Source organism: Phoxinus phoxinus, assembly GCF_949152265.1.
Source record: "Phoxinus phoxinus genome assembly, chromosome: 9".
Taxonomy (NCBI): domain Eukaryota; kingdom Metazoa; phylum Chordata; class Actinopteri; order Cypriniformes; family Leuciscidae; genus Phoxinus; species Phoxinus phoxinus.
Window position 1 is genome coordinate 13,954,438 of NC_136884.1, and position 12,354 is coordinate 13,966,791.

Consider the following 12,354-nt stretch of genomic DNA (forward strand, 5'->3'; position numbering starts at 1 on the left):
ACATCAGCCTGTAATTAACCTGTAACATTAATTGTAAACTACCTCAATTATCGGTACATCAAATCTTTTAACCAATAATTTTGTTAATGCATTTCAGTGGAAATTATACTATTAGACAGTAAAGCAGCCAAGCAGGCATGTGCCCACAAAGCAATATACAAAAACCTTGTGAACTAGTTTGAAATTATGTGGAATTTAAAGCCAATTGACTACTGAACACAGAACACATTCAAACTCAAAACTACAAGCACAGTCTAAAGAAAAACTCCTCAAGACAACAGAATTGTTCCCCCTCAGGTTTATTATATGAAAATGTACAGAGAGATTTTAACGGTAGGACTTCTGGTAGCGTGCGCGAGCTCCAGGTCCACCGAACTTCTTGGACTCGCAGCGGCGGGGATCAGCGACCAGCAGGGTCCTGTCATACTGAATCAAGATATCCTTGATCTCTTTCTTGGAAGCCTCATCCACATCTGGAGGAAGAGAAAATAGAGAAATATGACAATTAATGCAGACACTTACACATTCATCTTCACAACATAATGACTACAATGATGTACACTTACATTTCTGATAATAGGCAACCAGGGATTTAGAGATGGCCTGACGAATGGCTGAAAGAAGAATGAAATGTCAATACAGAAGTTTTTATACACTGCAGAATCTATCCATTTACCGTTCACTGATCATCATGTACAAATACTTTCAGGGTAAGACAATTCAGAGCAAACGGCTTCCACCATCAGCCAGTGTTACTAACCGTAGATCTGAGCGACGTGTCCACCACCCTTGACGCGAACTCTGATGTCAACGCCAGCGAAGCGCTCCTTGCCCAGCAGCAGAAGAGGCTCCAGCAGCTAAAGGAAACAGAAACACTCAGTTAGTAGACGTATGTACAAAATCTCCTCATACAGAGCTAAAGGACTCTCCTGATGAATGTACATAAGTGGGGTACACTTAAAGTTGGGCAGTTGTGGCCTAATAGTTAGAGAGTTGAACTTAACGCAAATGTATTGGGTTCGATTTCGCAGTACCAGCAGGAAATGGCCCTTGATCAAGGCACCTAATGGCGCTTTTCCACTGCATGGTACGGCTCGGTTCGGCTCGGTACGGTTCGATTCAGCGCGGAACGGTTCGGCTCGCTTTGCTTTTCCACTGCGTGGTACGACTTGACTCGGTACGGCACGGTTCGGTTCGCTTTAGCTCGGTTGCTTTTCCACTGCAGTTAGTACCGCTTCAAAGTGGGTGGGACTGATCGTTATTGTAGGTCCGGTGGTAGCCGTGTGCGGCTAAGAGCTGTGCTACTTCCGCTCCTCGGCAACCAACGAGAGGAACGTCTGCACCTCGTCCACTGACCACGATTCAGCCATTTCTTGTTTGTTTGTTTTTTTACTTTTTTTTGTCAAGTAAATACTCTAAAAACAGGTGCTACCGCGTTGACTGTTGTCTGGCTATTTAAATCTAGCGGGTTTAGTGTCTCGTGTCGCAAATACAATGACGCTGAAGTGACGATTCTGTCTGACCAATCAGTGATCTGCAGTGTTTTCACGTCACATTTAGTATCGGTACGCTTGGAACCTCAACAGAGGTGGTACCATTTAAAGCGAGCCGTACCGTACCGTACCATGCAGTGGAAATGCGCCATAAGTGAGCCGTACCGAACCGAGCCGTACCGTACCATGCAGTGGAAAAGCGCCAAAGCGTGCCGTGCCGTACCGTGCAGTGGAAAAGCGCCATAACTCACAATCGCTCTCCGGGCGCACCAGTGAATGGCTGCCCACTGCTACGGGTGTGTGTGTGTCCACTACTCACTGCTCCTAATGTGTGTGCACTAACTTGGATGGGTTAAATGAAGAGGCAAATTCCAAATATGGGTACATTGTGATCATCTATTCTTTACTGTTATGACACAGATCCTAGTGGTACAGCTTCTCAACAAGAAAAAAGCCAGGACTTGACTGTCCATCAGGAAATGAATGGGTCATTGTCATTTGCTAATTGCTCCAATCTCATGTGAGTGACAGACGGATGAAACAAAATGCCATCGTGAAGGGGAGGGAAAGTTAAAGTTTCTGATTAATGATAACGAGGGCACATGAACGTTAAAAATTAAAATACACTGATAAATAATTTATAAACAATGCAAAATCTGATTGAATATTTATATTCTAAGCACTCAATTATCTGTAATTTAAGTACCTTGTACTGCAGAGTGGCAGGCTCGATCATCTCAAGGGGTCTTCCATTGACTTTAATAAGCCCATTTCCCCTCTTGCAGTGGGCAACAGCGGTGGCTGTTTTCTGTTGATAGTGAAAAAAACAGATCAGACTTCACATAAAATATGACACTATTGAGATGTTATAGCACGGTGGTCTTAAATCTAGCTAAATCCAAAGCATTGCACATTTAGGATATTTTATAAGGCCCAGTTTCACAAACAGGGCTTAGATTAAGCCAGGATTACGCCTTGGTTCAATTAGGGCATTTAAGTAGCTTTAATAAATATGCCTTAGGAAAATACACATTACTGGTGTGCATCTTGAGACACAATGGAACTGATATATTTAAGAATATGCCGGTTTTCAGTTAAAACTGCTCAAACATGCATTTTAGTCTGAGCTAGGCTAAAGGCTTGTCTGTGAAACCGGGGTTAAACATTATATTATGATATTATTATGAGCAGAATTAAGACCCATTGCTATACTAGACACAAGTAAGTTACATGCTAACAGTTAGTAAGACAAACAAGCCCCTCTATAATATCTATATAACTACTTAACAACAGAAAACATGCAGATCAGATGTAAAAGCTAATGTTTTGTATGAATTACTGATGTACATGTACACACTGAACTTTCCCACGTGTCAGCAAACAGCCATTACCAACACTTTATTCATCACTCACTGATAATCTACACGGGATATATAACGTTACTTATTTTACATTTTACATGGTTTAAGAGCACATATACTAGTATAGGACCTATAACGGCTACGTTTAGTACATAAACTATATAAAACATTAGATGCACAGCCATTTACAATCGCATACATCTGTTAGCATAGCCGGCTAATATCAAACCCGCATCAACGCCGTGCACGAGGACATACAGCGTTTAAATACTCACTTTACGTCCAAAAACCTGGACAGACTGTAGAGGACCTTTAGCTGGCATGATTCTGGAAAAAAATTAAATGATTGTCGTTTAATTTAAGCATAAATTATTCTTTAAATGCGTATTTTGGTGACAACTGCTTGAGGAACAGACCTTTCAGAGCTCGAGCGCTGTTCGGAGAGGCCGCACAAGGGTTTCCCGTGCGCAAAAGCAGGGGCGCTGTCGTAAACAATTTTGTGTTTACGACAGTCGTCATTGTAAAAAAATATATATTTTAATTGTTAACACTTCACATTCACAAGATAACAAAATTCACATATTGCCGTAAGTAAATAGATTAACTATTATTTATAGATTTAATTTGGAAGACCGTTATGATCCACCTCATTTTCCTTAGCATATCTATTCAGATGGGTTGAAATCATAGGTTGAAATAGAGGTTAAAAAAAAGGAGATCCGATCATTCTGATTATTACTATACACGTAATATTCATTACATCATATAATTATATTATATAACATAATCATATAACTAACAGTATTTCAGACTGAAACCAGCGTTTAAAAGAAAAGAAAATCTATTTTGATGTGACTTTTATTCCACATGCTAAATGTTACACCTCGCCACTAGATGGCGCTCTGTTACAAGAGAATCATTCGAATCAACACCATTGGAGTAGAATGAGTTTGGCAAACCAAGTGCATCATCTTTCAGATTTAGATAATACTTTTGATGATTTTAATGTATTGTATCGGCTAGGTTAGGAAACCATTAAAAGCATTATAGTAATAATTTCAACCCTCATTTTATTTTTTATACCCAAGGGTAAATAGCTTCTCTAGTTTTAGCTAATAAGATGATCTGACTGTAGGCTAACGTTACACTACGATTGTGATTATGATGTATTTTATTGTATTTTTTTCTATAATGTGTATTTGCTGGGATCAAATGGCCCCTAAACCGAAGCAAAATTACTAGAATGGATCAATGGATCCTGCAAGTATATAAAACTGCAACACATAGTCACAGAACATGACTTTTATGTATTATTAAGTGTATAGGCTACTATATTAAAGTCTTTATTGTTTACATGAGGGTTTTATTTATGTATTTAGTTATACATTTGATCTTTATCAGTAAAGGGATATAACCATTGTAAGCAACCATTACTGTTATCTTATCATTATCTTATCATACTCTAGTAGCCTACTAAGTTATCAGACTGCTAGCTTAGTATAAGGAAACTTTATTATTATCTTAGCAGTTAGCACATGCTTATAAAACACTTTCTCTAGTCATTCCCATCAGTCTATTGTTCTTTTTGAGATATGAAGGCTGTTCCATGTGTGCACTACTGTCTTGACAGAAAAAAGCAAAGTGGATCTAACTAACACAGAGAGAGAAGTGAAGGCACCGAAGCACAACAACAAGACAAGAGGACATCAGACTGAGAAAATGATGCCTTTCAGGTACTCAACTGGCAGCTTCATTGAACCACACACACTTCTGTAGTGAGACGCTGAACAATTATTCTGAGTTTCAAAGGGATTTGAAAGTTGGAAGTATTGATCTTCTGTTGTATGAACAGTTTGATGGTTTTTGAGAAATTCCCAAGAGTACTGGATTAATTTAAAATAGAAATATTTCTCTCTCTCTCTCTCTCTCTCTCTCTCTCTCTCTGTCTGTCTGTCCATTCCTCCGTCTGTCTGTCTGTCTGTCCATTCCTCTGTCTGTCTGTCTGTCTGTCTGTCCATTCCTCTGTCTGTCTGTCTGTCCATTCCTCTGTCTGTCTGTCTGTCCATTCCTCAGTCCGTCCGTCTTTCTGTCTGTCCATTCCTTCGTCTGTCTGTCTGTCTGTCTGTCTGTCTGTCTGTCTGTCCATTCCTCTGTCTGTCTGTCTGTCCATTCCTCTGTCTGTCTGTCTGTCCATTCCTCCGTCCGTCCGTCTTTCTGTCTGTCCATTCCTTCGTCTGTCTGTCTGTCTGTCTGTCTGTCTGTCTGTCTGTCTGTCTGTCTGTCTATCAATCTATCTATCTATCTATCTATCTATCTATCTATCTATCTATCTATCTATCTATCTATCTATCTATCTATCTATCTATCTATCTATCTATCTATCTATCTATCTATCTATCTATCTATCTATCTATCTATCTATCTATCTATCCTCTCTCTGTCCTTTATTTACACGGCATCTTCCCACTTTCCCACTTTTCTTTACCTCTCCAGTCACTAATTACACAAACACTGGAGGTGCAGAGTCAGGATGCATTTTGTCATGCCGCCCTTCTCCCTCCACCGTAACGCCCTCTGTTAGCAATGCTGCTTTGAAGAGGATTGTGAGATTTGCATTTCACACTTCCTCACGGTACCTTTTGCCCTGTTTATGCTGAGGTGTGCTTGTGAGATGTGTAACAATAAGCAAAGGGTGTTAATTGGTGGAGAAGTTGTGTGTGTGTGTGTGTGCGTGCGTGTGCGTGCGTGTGCGTGCGCCCGTGTGTGTGTGTGTGTGTGTGGGGTAGCTGAACAGTAGCAGAGTCAGGCAGATGTTGGGTCTATTGTGGGGGAAATGGAGCTCACTTGGGCGACACGCTGCTGTTTGTTTTGCGATGAGATAATGAGGACTCCTGCCAAAGCACTTTTATACCAGCCTGTCACTATCCAGCACTCAAACACTCACCCAGTGTCTTCCTTTCACTCCCTCTTTGGCTATAACACACTAAACAGATGTGCCATCACAACTTTGGCACTTCAAGTGTGAATATGGTGAACATGGTTTCATTTCAAAGCTCATGTGTAAAATCTTTCTTGGTCAGAGTACAATATTTGCTTTGGTTCTTTAGAATGGACCTCAACATGCAGCTTTGATCCTTTTTGGCTTTAGTTTAATACATACATTGGTATAAAATGCAAATCTGGTTTGCTCATTATGGTGCTTGTTAATAACACCTTTTGATCACTGAAGTGTACCATTGTAAAGTCTGGTTTGATCGTTCCTGTTGAAGGTAATTGCTTTAGTAGGTTAGTTCCTCTTAGAGATCTATGAAGTTCGTTCAAAACAGCCACCATTTGTATTCAAAATCCTTTTGTTGAGGTAATTCGCTTTGCTGCATCTAAACCAAAAACTCTTTCAAAGGTTTTCATGTTCATAGGACAATGATACAGATGAAGAGTTTTGGCAAATGGACAAGCTGGAGCATTACGTGACTTGGGCTGTAAATGAATGAATGAATGGAAGTTAATTAGAAATCTGAGAAATAAAGGTGGAGTTGGGGTGGTGGAGCAATGCTGGAAGAGTTGTCACATGTAGATGTCCTTGTGCTGTTATTGATAGAAATAGATGTTAATGGATGTTAGATGTTAATGCATTAACACCAAAATAATGTTAATGGATGCCAATGGAACCCCTGCTGAAAAAGCTAATTGCTGGTCTTATCTGGTTTAAGATGTTCTTGTGTTCTTCTTCGTCCAACTTCTTTATAAATTCTGGGTACAAAGAAAAAAGGATATTGCATGTGTCTGAGTGGATATAAAGATCTGCATGGAATTAGAAACTGTTTTGAATAGAAGGGACAATTGAAATAAACACATTTAAAGATAAACTGAACCCAGTGGAATTGCCTTCTTGATTTAAGTTGCAACCAGTTGTAATAGATCTGAGTTAGAGGTGTAAATAACAGTGTCATCAGCATACAGATGAACAAAAGAGCACATTTGAGGTAAGTCATTAATAAAAATAGTAAAAAGAAGTGGTCCTAACGTGGAGCCTTGTGGAACGACCTTATCAACAAGTAAATAATCGGACTGGCAACCCTGAAAAACAACACACTGTCGTCTACTATGAAGATAGGAGTTAAACCAAAGAAGAGCATTTTGATTCAGACCAATAGAGTAGAGTAAAGAAGATAATGATCAACCAAATCGAAAGCCTTTGTAAGATCAATAAAGATTGGGCATTTTTAATAAGCAGTCTAATTGGGCAGTCTTAAAGACCATATAGCCAGGCTTTTATCATTTGGAATAAGTCCTAAATTGATTAAATAAGAATCCTATAAGAATCAAATCAGACATATATTCTAAATTAAATAAATACAATGATTAATGATTTAAAAAAATTTAATATAACAGTTGAGCTCATAGCTCATTTAAGTCAAGAATTATTATTGTATTTTTATATTATATTATTTTAGCCACTTTGTTTTAAGTTTGTTTAAGTTTTTAATGCTTTAAACTGCCATTAAATCTTAAATCTGTGTTTGAATTGTCTTCTTTTGGGATTTCTTTCACCCAGCAAACGTCTCAGGTTACGTATGTAACCATAGTTCCCTGAGAAAGGGAACGAGACGATGCGTCGATGACGCTTTGGGAACGCGTACAGCGTGAACGAATCTGAAGCAGCTGTGTCAACTTAGTCCAAAGTAATGAATGAACGAGCGCCACGTGCGGGTGACGTCATGACCAGGATACAAAAGCGCACTCGGTGAAACCGGCACTTCAGCATAAACTTGCCGAAGCAAGACAATCCCAGGAATGCAGGAAGTATGGCAGGGCGACGCATCGTCTCGTTCCCTTTCTCAGGGAACTATGGTTACATACGTAACCTGAGACGTTCCCTTTCGAGGGAACTCGCGATGCGTCGATGACGCTTTGGGAACGAGAATACCCAAACCGCCATAGTTACAAATGCCTGAGTGTAATACTGTCATCCAGAAAACACTAAGCACTAAGAACATGGGACCCTGGGGCAGCATCCAGGTCCAGGCTATAAAATCTGACGAATGTAAGCGGAGAGGACCAGCCCGCCGCATCACAAACGTCTTGGAGAGAAACTCCAGAAATTAAGGCTTTAGAGGCCGCCATACTTCTAGTGGAATGAGCCCTGACCACCAAAGGGCAAGGCTGGCCAGAGGACTCATAAGCAAGAGTAATAGCCTCAACTATCCACTTACTAACTGTCTGCTTAGAAGCGGGAAGACCTTTCTTGGGTGATCCGAAACAAACAAACAGCTGGTCGGCCTTCCTCCAAGAAGAAGACCGATGAACATAAGTGTCCAATGCTCGCACTGGACACAAGAGGTTCAACCTTTCCTGGTCCGATGAAGTGAACGGAGGAGGACAGAAAGCCTGCAGCACAATAGGCCTAGGAGTGATGGTAGGTACCTTAGGGACATAACCTTGCTTAGGGTATAAAAATGCCTTAACCATGCCTGGAGCGAACTCCAGGCAGGTAGGAGATACCGAAAGGGCCTGAAGATCTCCGACTCTCTTAAGGGAAGAAATGGCTAGGAGGAAAATAGTCTTAAAAGTAAGAAATTTTTCTGAGACCGACTCTAAGGGCTCAAACGGAGCCCCAGATAGGCCTTCTAGAACCAATGCCAAATCCCAAGCCGGCATCCTAGTACGAGTTGCAGGCCTTAGCCTCAGGGTGCCACGAAGGAAACGAGTAATCAGGGGGTCTCGACCCATAGATGTACCACCCACCGGGGTGTGGAAAGCCGCAATAGCCGCCACATAAACCTTCAAGGTGGACGGACATAAACCTGACGCAAAGCGCTCCTGCAGGAACTCCAGTACTGTGTTTACTGAACAGGAAACCGGATCCCACTGTCGCTGGTGACACCAAGAAGTGAAAACTCTCCACTTTAAAGTGTACAACTTCCTTGTAGCGGGCGCTCTGGAGCTTAGAATGGTCTCAACAACCTCGGCTGAGAGACCACTCTCTACGAATTGGGCCCCCTCAGAGGCCAAACCCATAGTTTCCAAATCTCTGGTCGGGGGTGAAATATCGTGCCCCCGGCCTGAGACAGAAGGTCTCTCCTGATCGGGATCTCCAAGGGAGGACCGTCTAGGAGATGAATCAGGTCCGCAAACCAGATTCGACTCGGCCAGCGCGGAGCTACTAGTAAAAGGCTTACTCTGCATTGGCGGACTCGCTCCAGAACTCCTGGGAGCAGAGCAACAGGGGGAAAGGCGTACAGCCATAGCCTCGGCCACGTCTGTACCATAGCATCCAGCCCCAGGGGGGCTGGGTGAGTAAGGGAGAACCAAAGTGGACAGTGCGTCGTGTGCTGAGACGCAAACAGGTCCACTTGAGCCTGGCCATAAAACTCCCATATCTTCTCCACCGCCTCGGGGTGGAGTCTCCAATCCCCTGGCCTCAGCTCCTGCCTCGACAGGACGTCTGCTCCAATATTCTGTACCCCCGGAATATACACTGCCCTCAGAGAGCGTAATTTCCCTAGGGACCATAGGAGGATCTGGTGCGCCAACTTGCACAGTGGACGCGACCGTAGACCTCCCTGGCGATTCAGATAAGAGACCACCGATGTGTTGTCTGTCCGGACAAGCACATGGTGGCCCCTCAGGTCTGGGAGGAAGTGCCTCAACGCATTGAAAACAGCCATCATCTCCAGGCAATTTATGTGCCAAGAGAGATGATGACTCCTCCACAGACCCTGAGCTAAGCGGCCTTCCATTACCGCTCCCCAGCCGGTGAGGGAAGCATCTGTCGAGATAGCAACTCGATGACAAAGAGCCCCCAACACCGGACCCTGGGACAGGAACCAATGTTTCCTCCACATAACCAAGGCGCGGAGACACCGCCGCGTGATCTTGATTACCCGAAGTGGGTTTCCCCTCGGGGAGAACCCTCTGGTCCTGAGCCACCACTGCAAAGGTCTCATGTACAGCAGGCCAAAGGGTATCACATTGGACGCCGCTGCCATGAGACCCAACAGTCTCTCGAACTGTTTTACAGTGCGTGACTGGCCTAGCTTTAGCTCTTTCGTGGCTGTCAGGATAGCAGCTACACGAGCGGGCGATAGAGTGGCCCGCATCGTGACTGAATCCCATACCACACCAAGAAAAGTGGTCCTCTGTAATGGAGACAGCACACTCTTCTTGGCGTTGAGCCTCAACCCCAATTTCCGCATATGAGCGAGAACAACACCTCGGTGCCGAACCGCTAACTGCTCTGATTCCGCTAGAATCAGCCAGTCGTCTATGTAGTTCAGAATACGTATGCCCTGTAGCCTGAGCGGGGCCAGAGCTGCATCTACGCATTTCGTGAACGTGCGGGGTGATAGTGCTAGACCGAACGGAAGTACCCGATACTGGTATTCTTTGCCCCCGAAAGAAAACCTCAGGAACTTCCTGTGCTGAGGGAGGATGGAGATATGGAAGTAAGCGTCTTTCAGATCTATTGTAACAAACCAGTCCTCGGATCTGATTTGAGTCACAATCTGCTTGAGTGTCAGCATCTTGAACTTGAGTTTCTGTACTGTACGATTTAACAGACGAAGATCTAAAATGGGACGCAACCCCCCATCCTTTTTTGGAACTATGAAATAGCGGCTGTAAAAACCCGATTCCCTGTCGGGTGGATACACCTGCTCTATAGCCCTCTTGGCTAACAGAGCTTTCACCTCTTGCTCCATCACCAGAGCCTGCTCGGGATGCACTAACGTGAGCAACACCCCGTTGTAGCGAGGAGGACGAGAACCGAACTGGATTCTGTATCCTCTCTCTACAATATGCAGGACCCATCGAGAAATATTTGGCAGAATCTTCCACTCTGACAGAAAATCTACTAAGGGAACCAGCCCCTCGGGGCTGGTCTCTGGTGTAACTGAGACACTCAGCTCGGGGACCTGAAACATACCGGCATGAACTACCCGAACTGACTGTTTTTGAACCCCCCTCAGAAGGTTCATGTCCGACGCAATGTCGGGTCGACATTGCGCCAGACATACGCTGGGAACCACTGCGCCCCGAAGCACCAAGGGTGGCGGGGTTGGCAGAATGGTCCCCTGAGGACACCGAGGTGGAACGGACACCGTATTCTGAGGTGTGACCCGCTGCACCCCGGGTGGGGCTGCCCTCACTGGACTGACGCCATTGGCGTCAGGACCTTTTCTTTTGCGCCTTCTTAGCCTGAAGAACGGTCCTCAGATCCGGCTTCGGCTTAGAAGACTTCGGTTGAGAGTGTTGCGTCTGCTTCCAGTATTTTTGCGGAGGTGCACGAGACGCAACACTCTCCTTTTGCTGACCTCTATATGAGGAGCCTGACGGCTGGGGCTGCTCACGCACAGCAGCCCCAGGGGGTTGGACTCGGCGAGGGAGAAATTTTTTAAAAGCCTCTGACTGTTTTTTAGCCTCCTGGAATCTATCGACGACCGAATTGACGGAGTCGCCGAAGAGACCAGAAGACTCGACAGGAGCATCAAGCAGAAAAGAACGATCTTTGTCCTTTAGATCTGCCAGATTCAGCCAGAGGTGCCTCTCAGTGGCTACAAGGGCTGCCATAGACCGCCCGATTGCTCTGGCGGTCTCCTTAGTAGCCCTGAGAGATAAATCTGTGGCCCGACGAAGTTCTCGAACCTCCTCGGGACCAACTCCCTCACTTTTATCCAAATCCCCCAGCAGCTCAGCCTGATATGCCTGGAGCAGTGCCATAGTGTGCAGACACGCTCCAGCCTGACCTGCTGCCGTATATGCTTTGCCCACTAATGTAGATGTCGTTTTTAATGGCTTAGTGGGCAAAGCCGAGGTCTTCAGAGACGATGCTGAACCGGGTGACAGATAACTCGCGAGCGTCTGTTCAGCCCGGGGCATCGACTCATAACCATGCTCTCTCAGCCCTCTAATCCCCGAATAAATATGCACTTGAGGACTAAAGAGCCGAGAAGAATATGGTTTATCCCATGATCTAGACAGCTCACTGTGAAGATCAGGGAAAAATGGAAGACCTCGTGGTGGAAGTGAAACATTAGATGGTAAGAAGCGCTCGTCTAATTTGCTTTTCGGACGAGCGCCCCTTTTCTCGGCTGGCCATTCAATATGTAATTTATCCACAGCACGAGATATCACTTCCACCAGCTCCTCATATGCTGGAGAAGAGGATGGCGAGTCCCCTTCTCCAGTGATTGTGTCACTGCCAATGCTTAGTACATCTACCTCCTCGGAGCTAGAGCACTGAAGCATTGGGCTCTCTACCCGGGCGGAAGAAGCCGCAGAGCGGGCTTCCGACACCGGAGAGAGAGCGCTGGATCTCCCAGGACAGGAAGGAGATAAGGTCCTCGGACCCGTCTCCAACCCTTCTGAGAGATCCTTTTGCGATCCCCAGGAATGCATTCTCCGTGTTGCCTCGGCAACAGCGGGTCCTGCACCCTGAGGATCGCGAGCCTGACCACTCTCCTCAAAGAGTGACAGACGGGAGCGGAGCATGCGAAGCGGAA

General features: G+C 44.6%; 1 protein-coding gene across 1 annotated transcript; it reads right to left on the reverse strand.

The window, feature by feature from the left end:
- Positions 1–283: 283 nt before the first annotated feature.
- On the reverse strand, positions 284–3,336 carry rps16 (ribosomal protein S16). Its single transcript, XM_079623884.1, has 6 exons — positions 3,271–3,336; positions 3,130–3,181; positions 2,200–2,301; positions 761–857; positions 567–614; positions 284–473 (listed from the first exon to the last, which is right to left on the reverse strand). The coding sequence occupies exons 2-6, from the start codon at positions 3,175–3,177 to the stop codon at positions 328–330; spliced, it is 441 nt and encodes a 146-aa protein (XP_079480010.1). The 5' UTR covers positions 3,178–3,181; positions 3,271–3,336; the 3' UTR covers positions 284–327.
- Between the last annotated feature and the right edge of the window lie 9,018 nt (positions 3,337–12,354).

Coding starts and splice junctions, on each gene's coding strand:
- rps16 (XM_079623884.1), bottom strand. CDS start 3,177: ATGCCAGCTAAAGGTCCTCTACAGTCTGTCCAGGTTTTTGGACGTAAA. Junction 2,302..3,129: donor TCCAGGTTTTTGGACGTAAA/GTGAGTATTTAA, acceptor CACTATCAACAG/AAAACAGCCACCGCTGTTGC. Junction 474..566: donor GGTTGCCTATTATCAGAAAT/GTAAGTGTACAT, acceptor CTCTTCCTCCAG/ATGTGGATGAGGCTTCCAAG.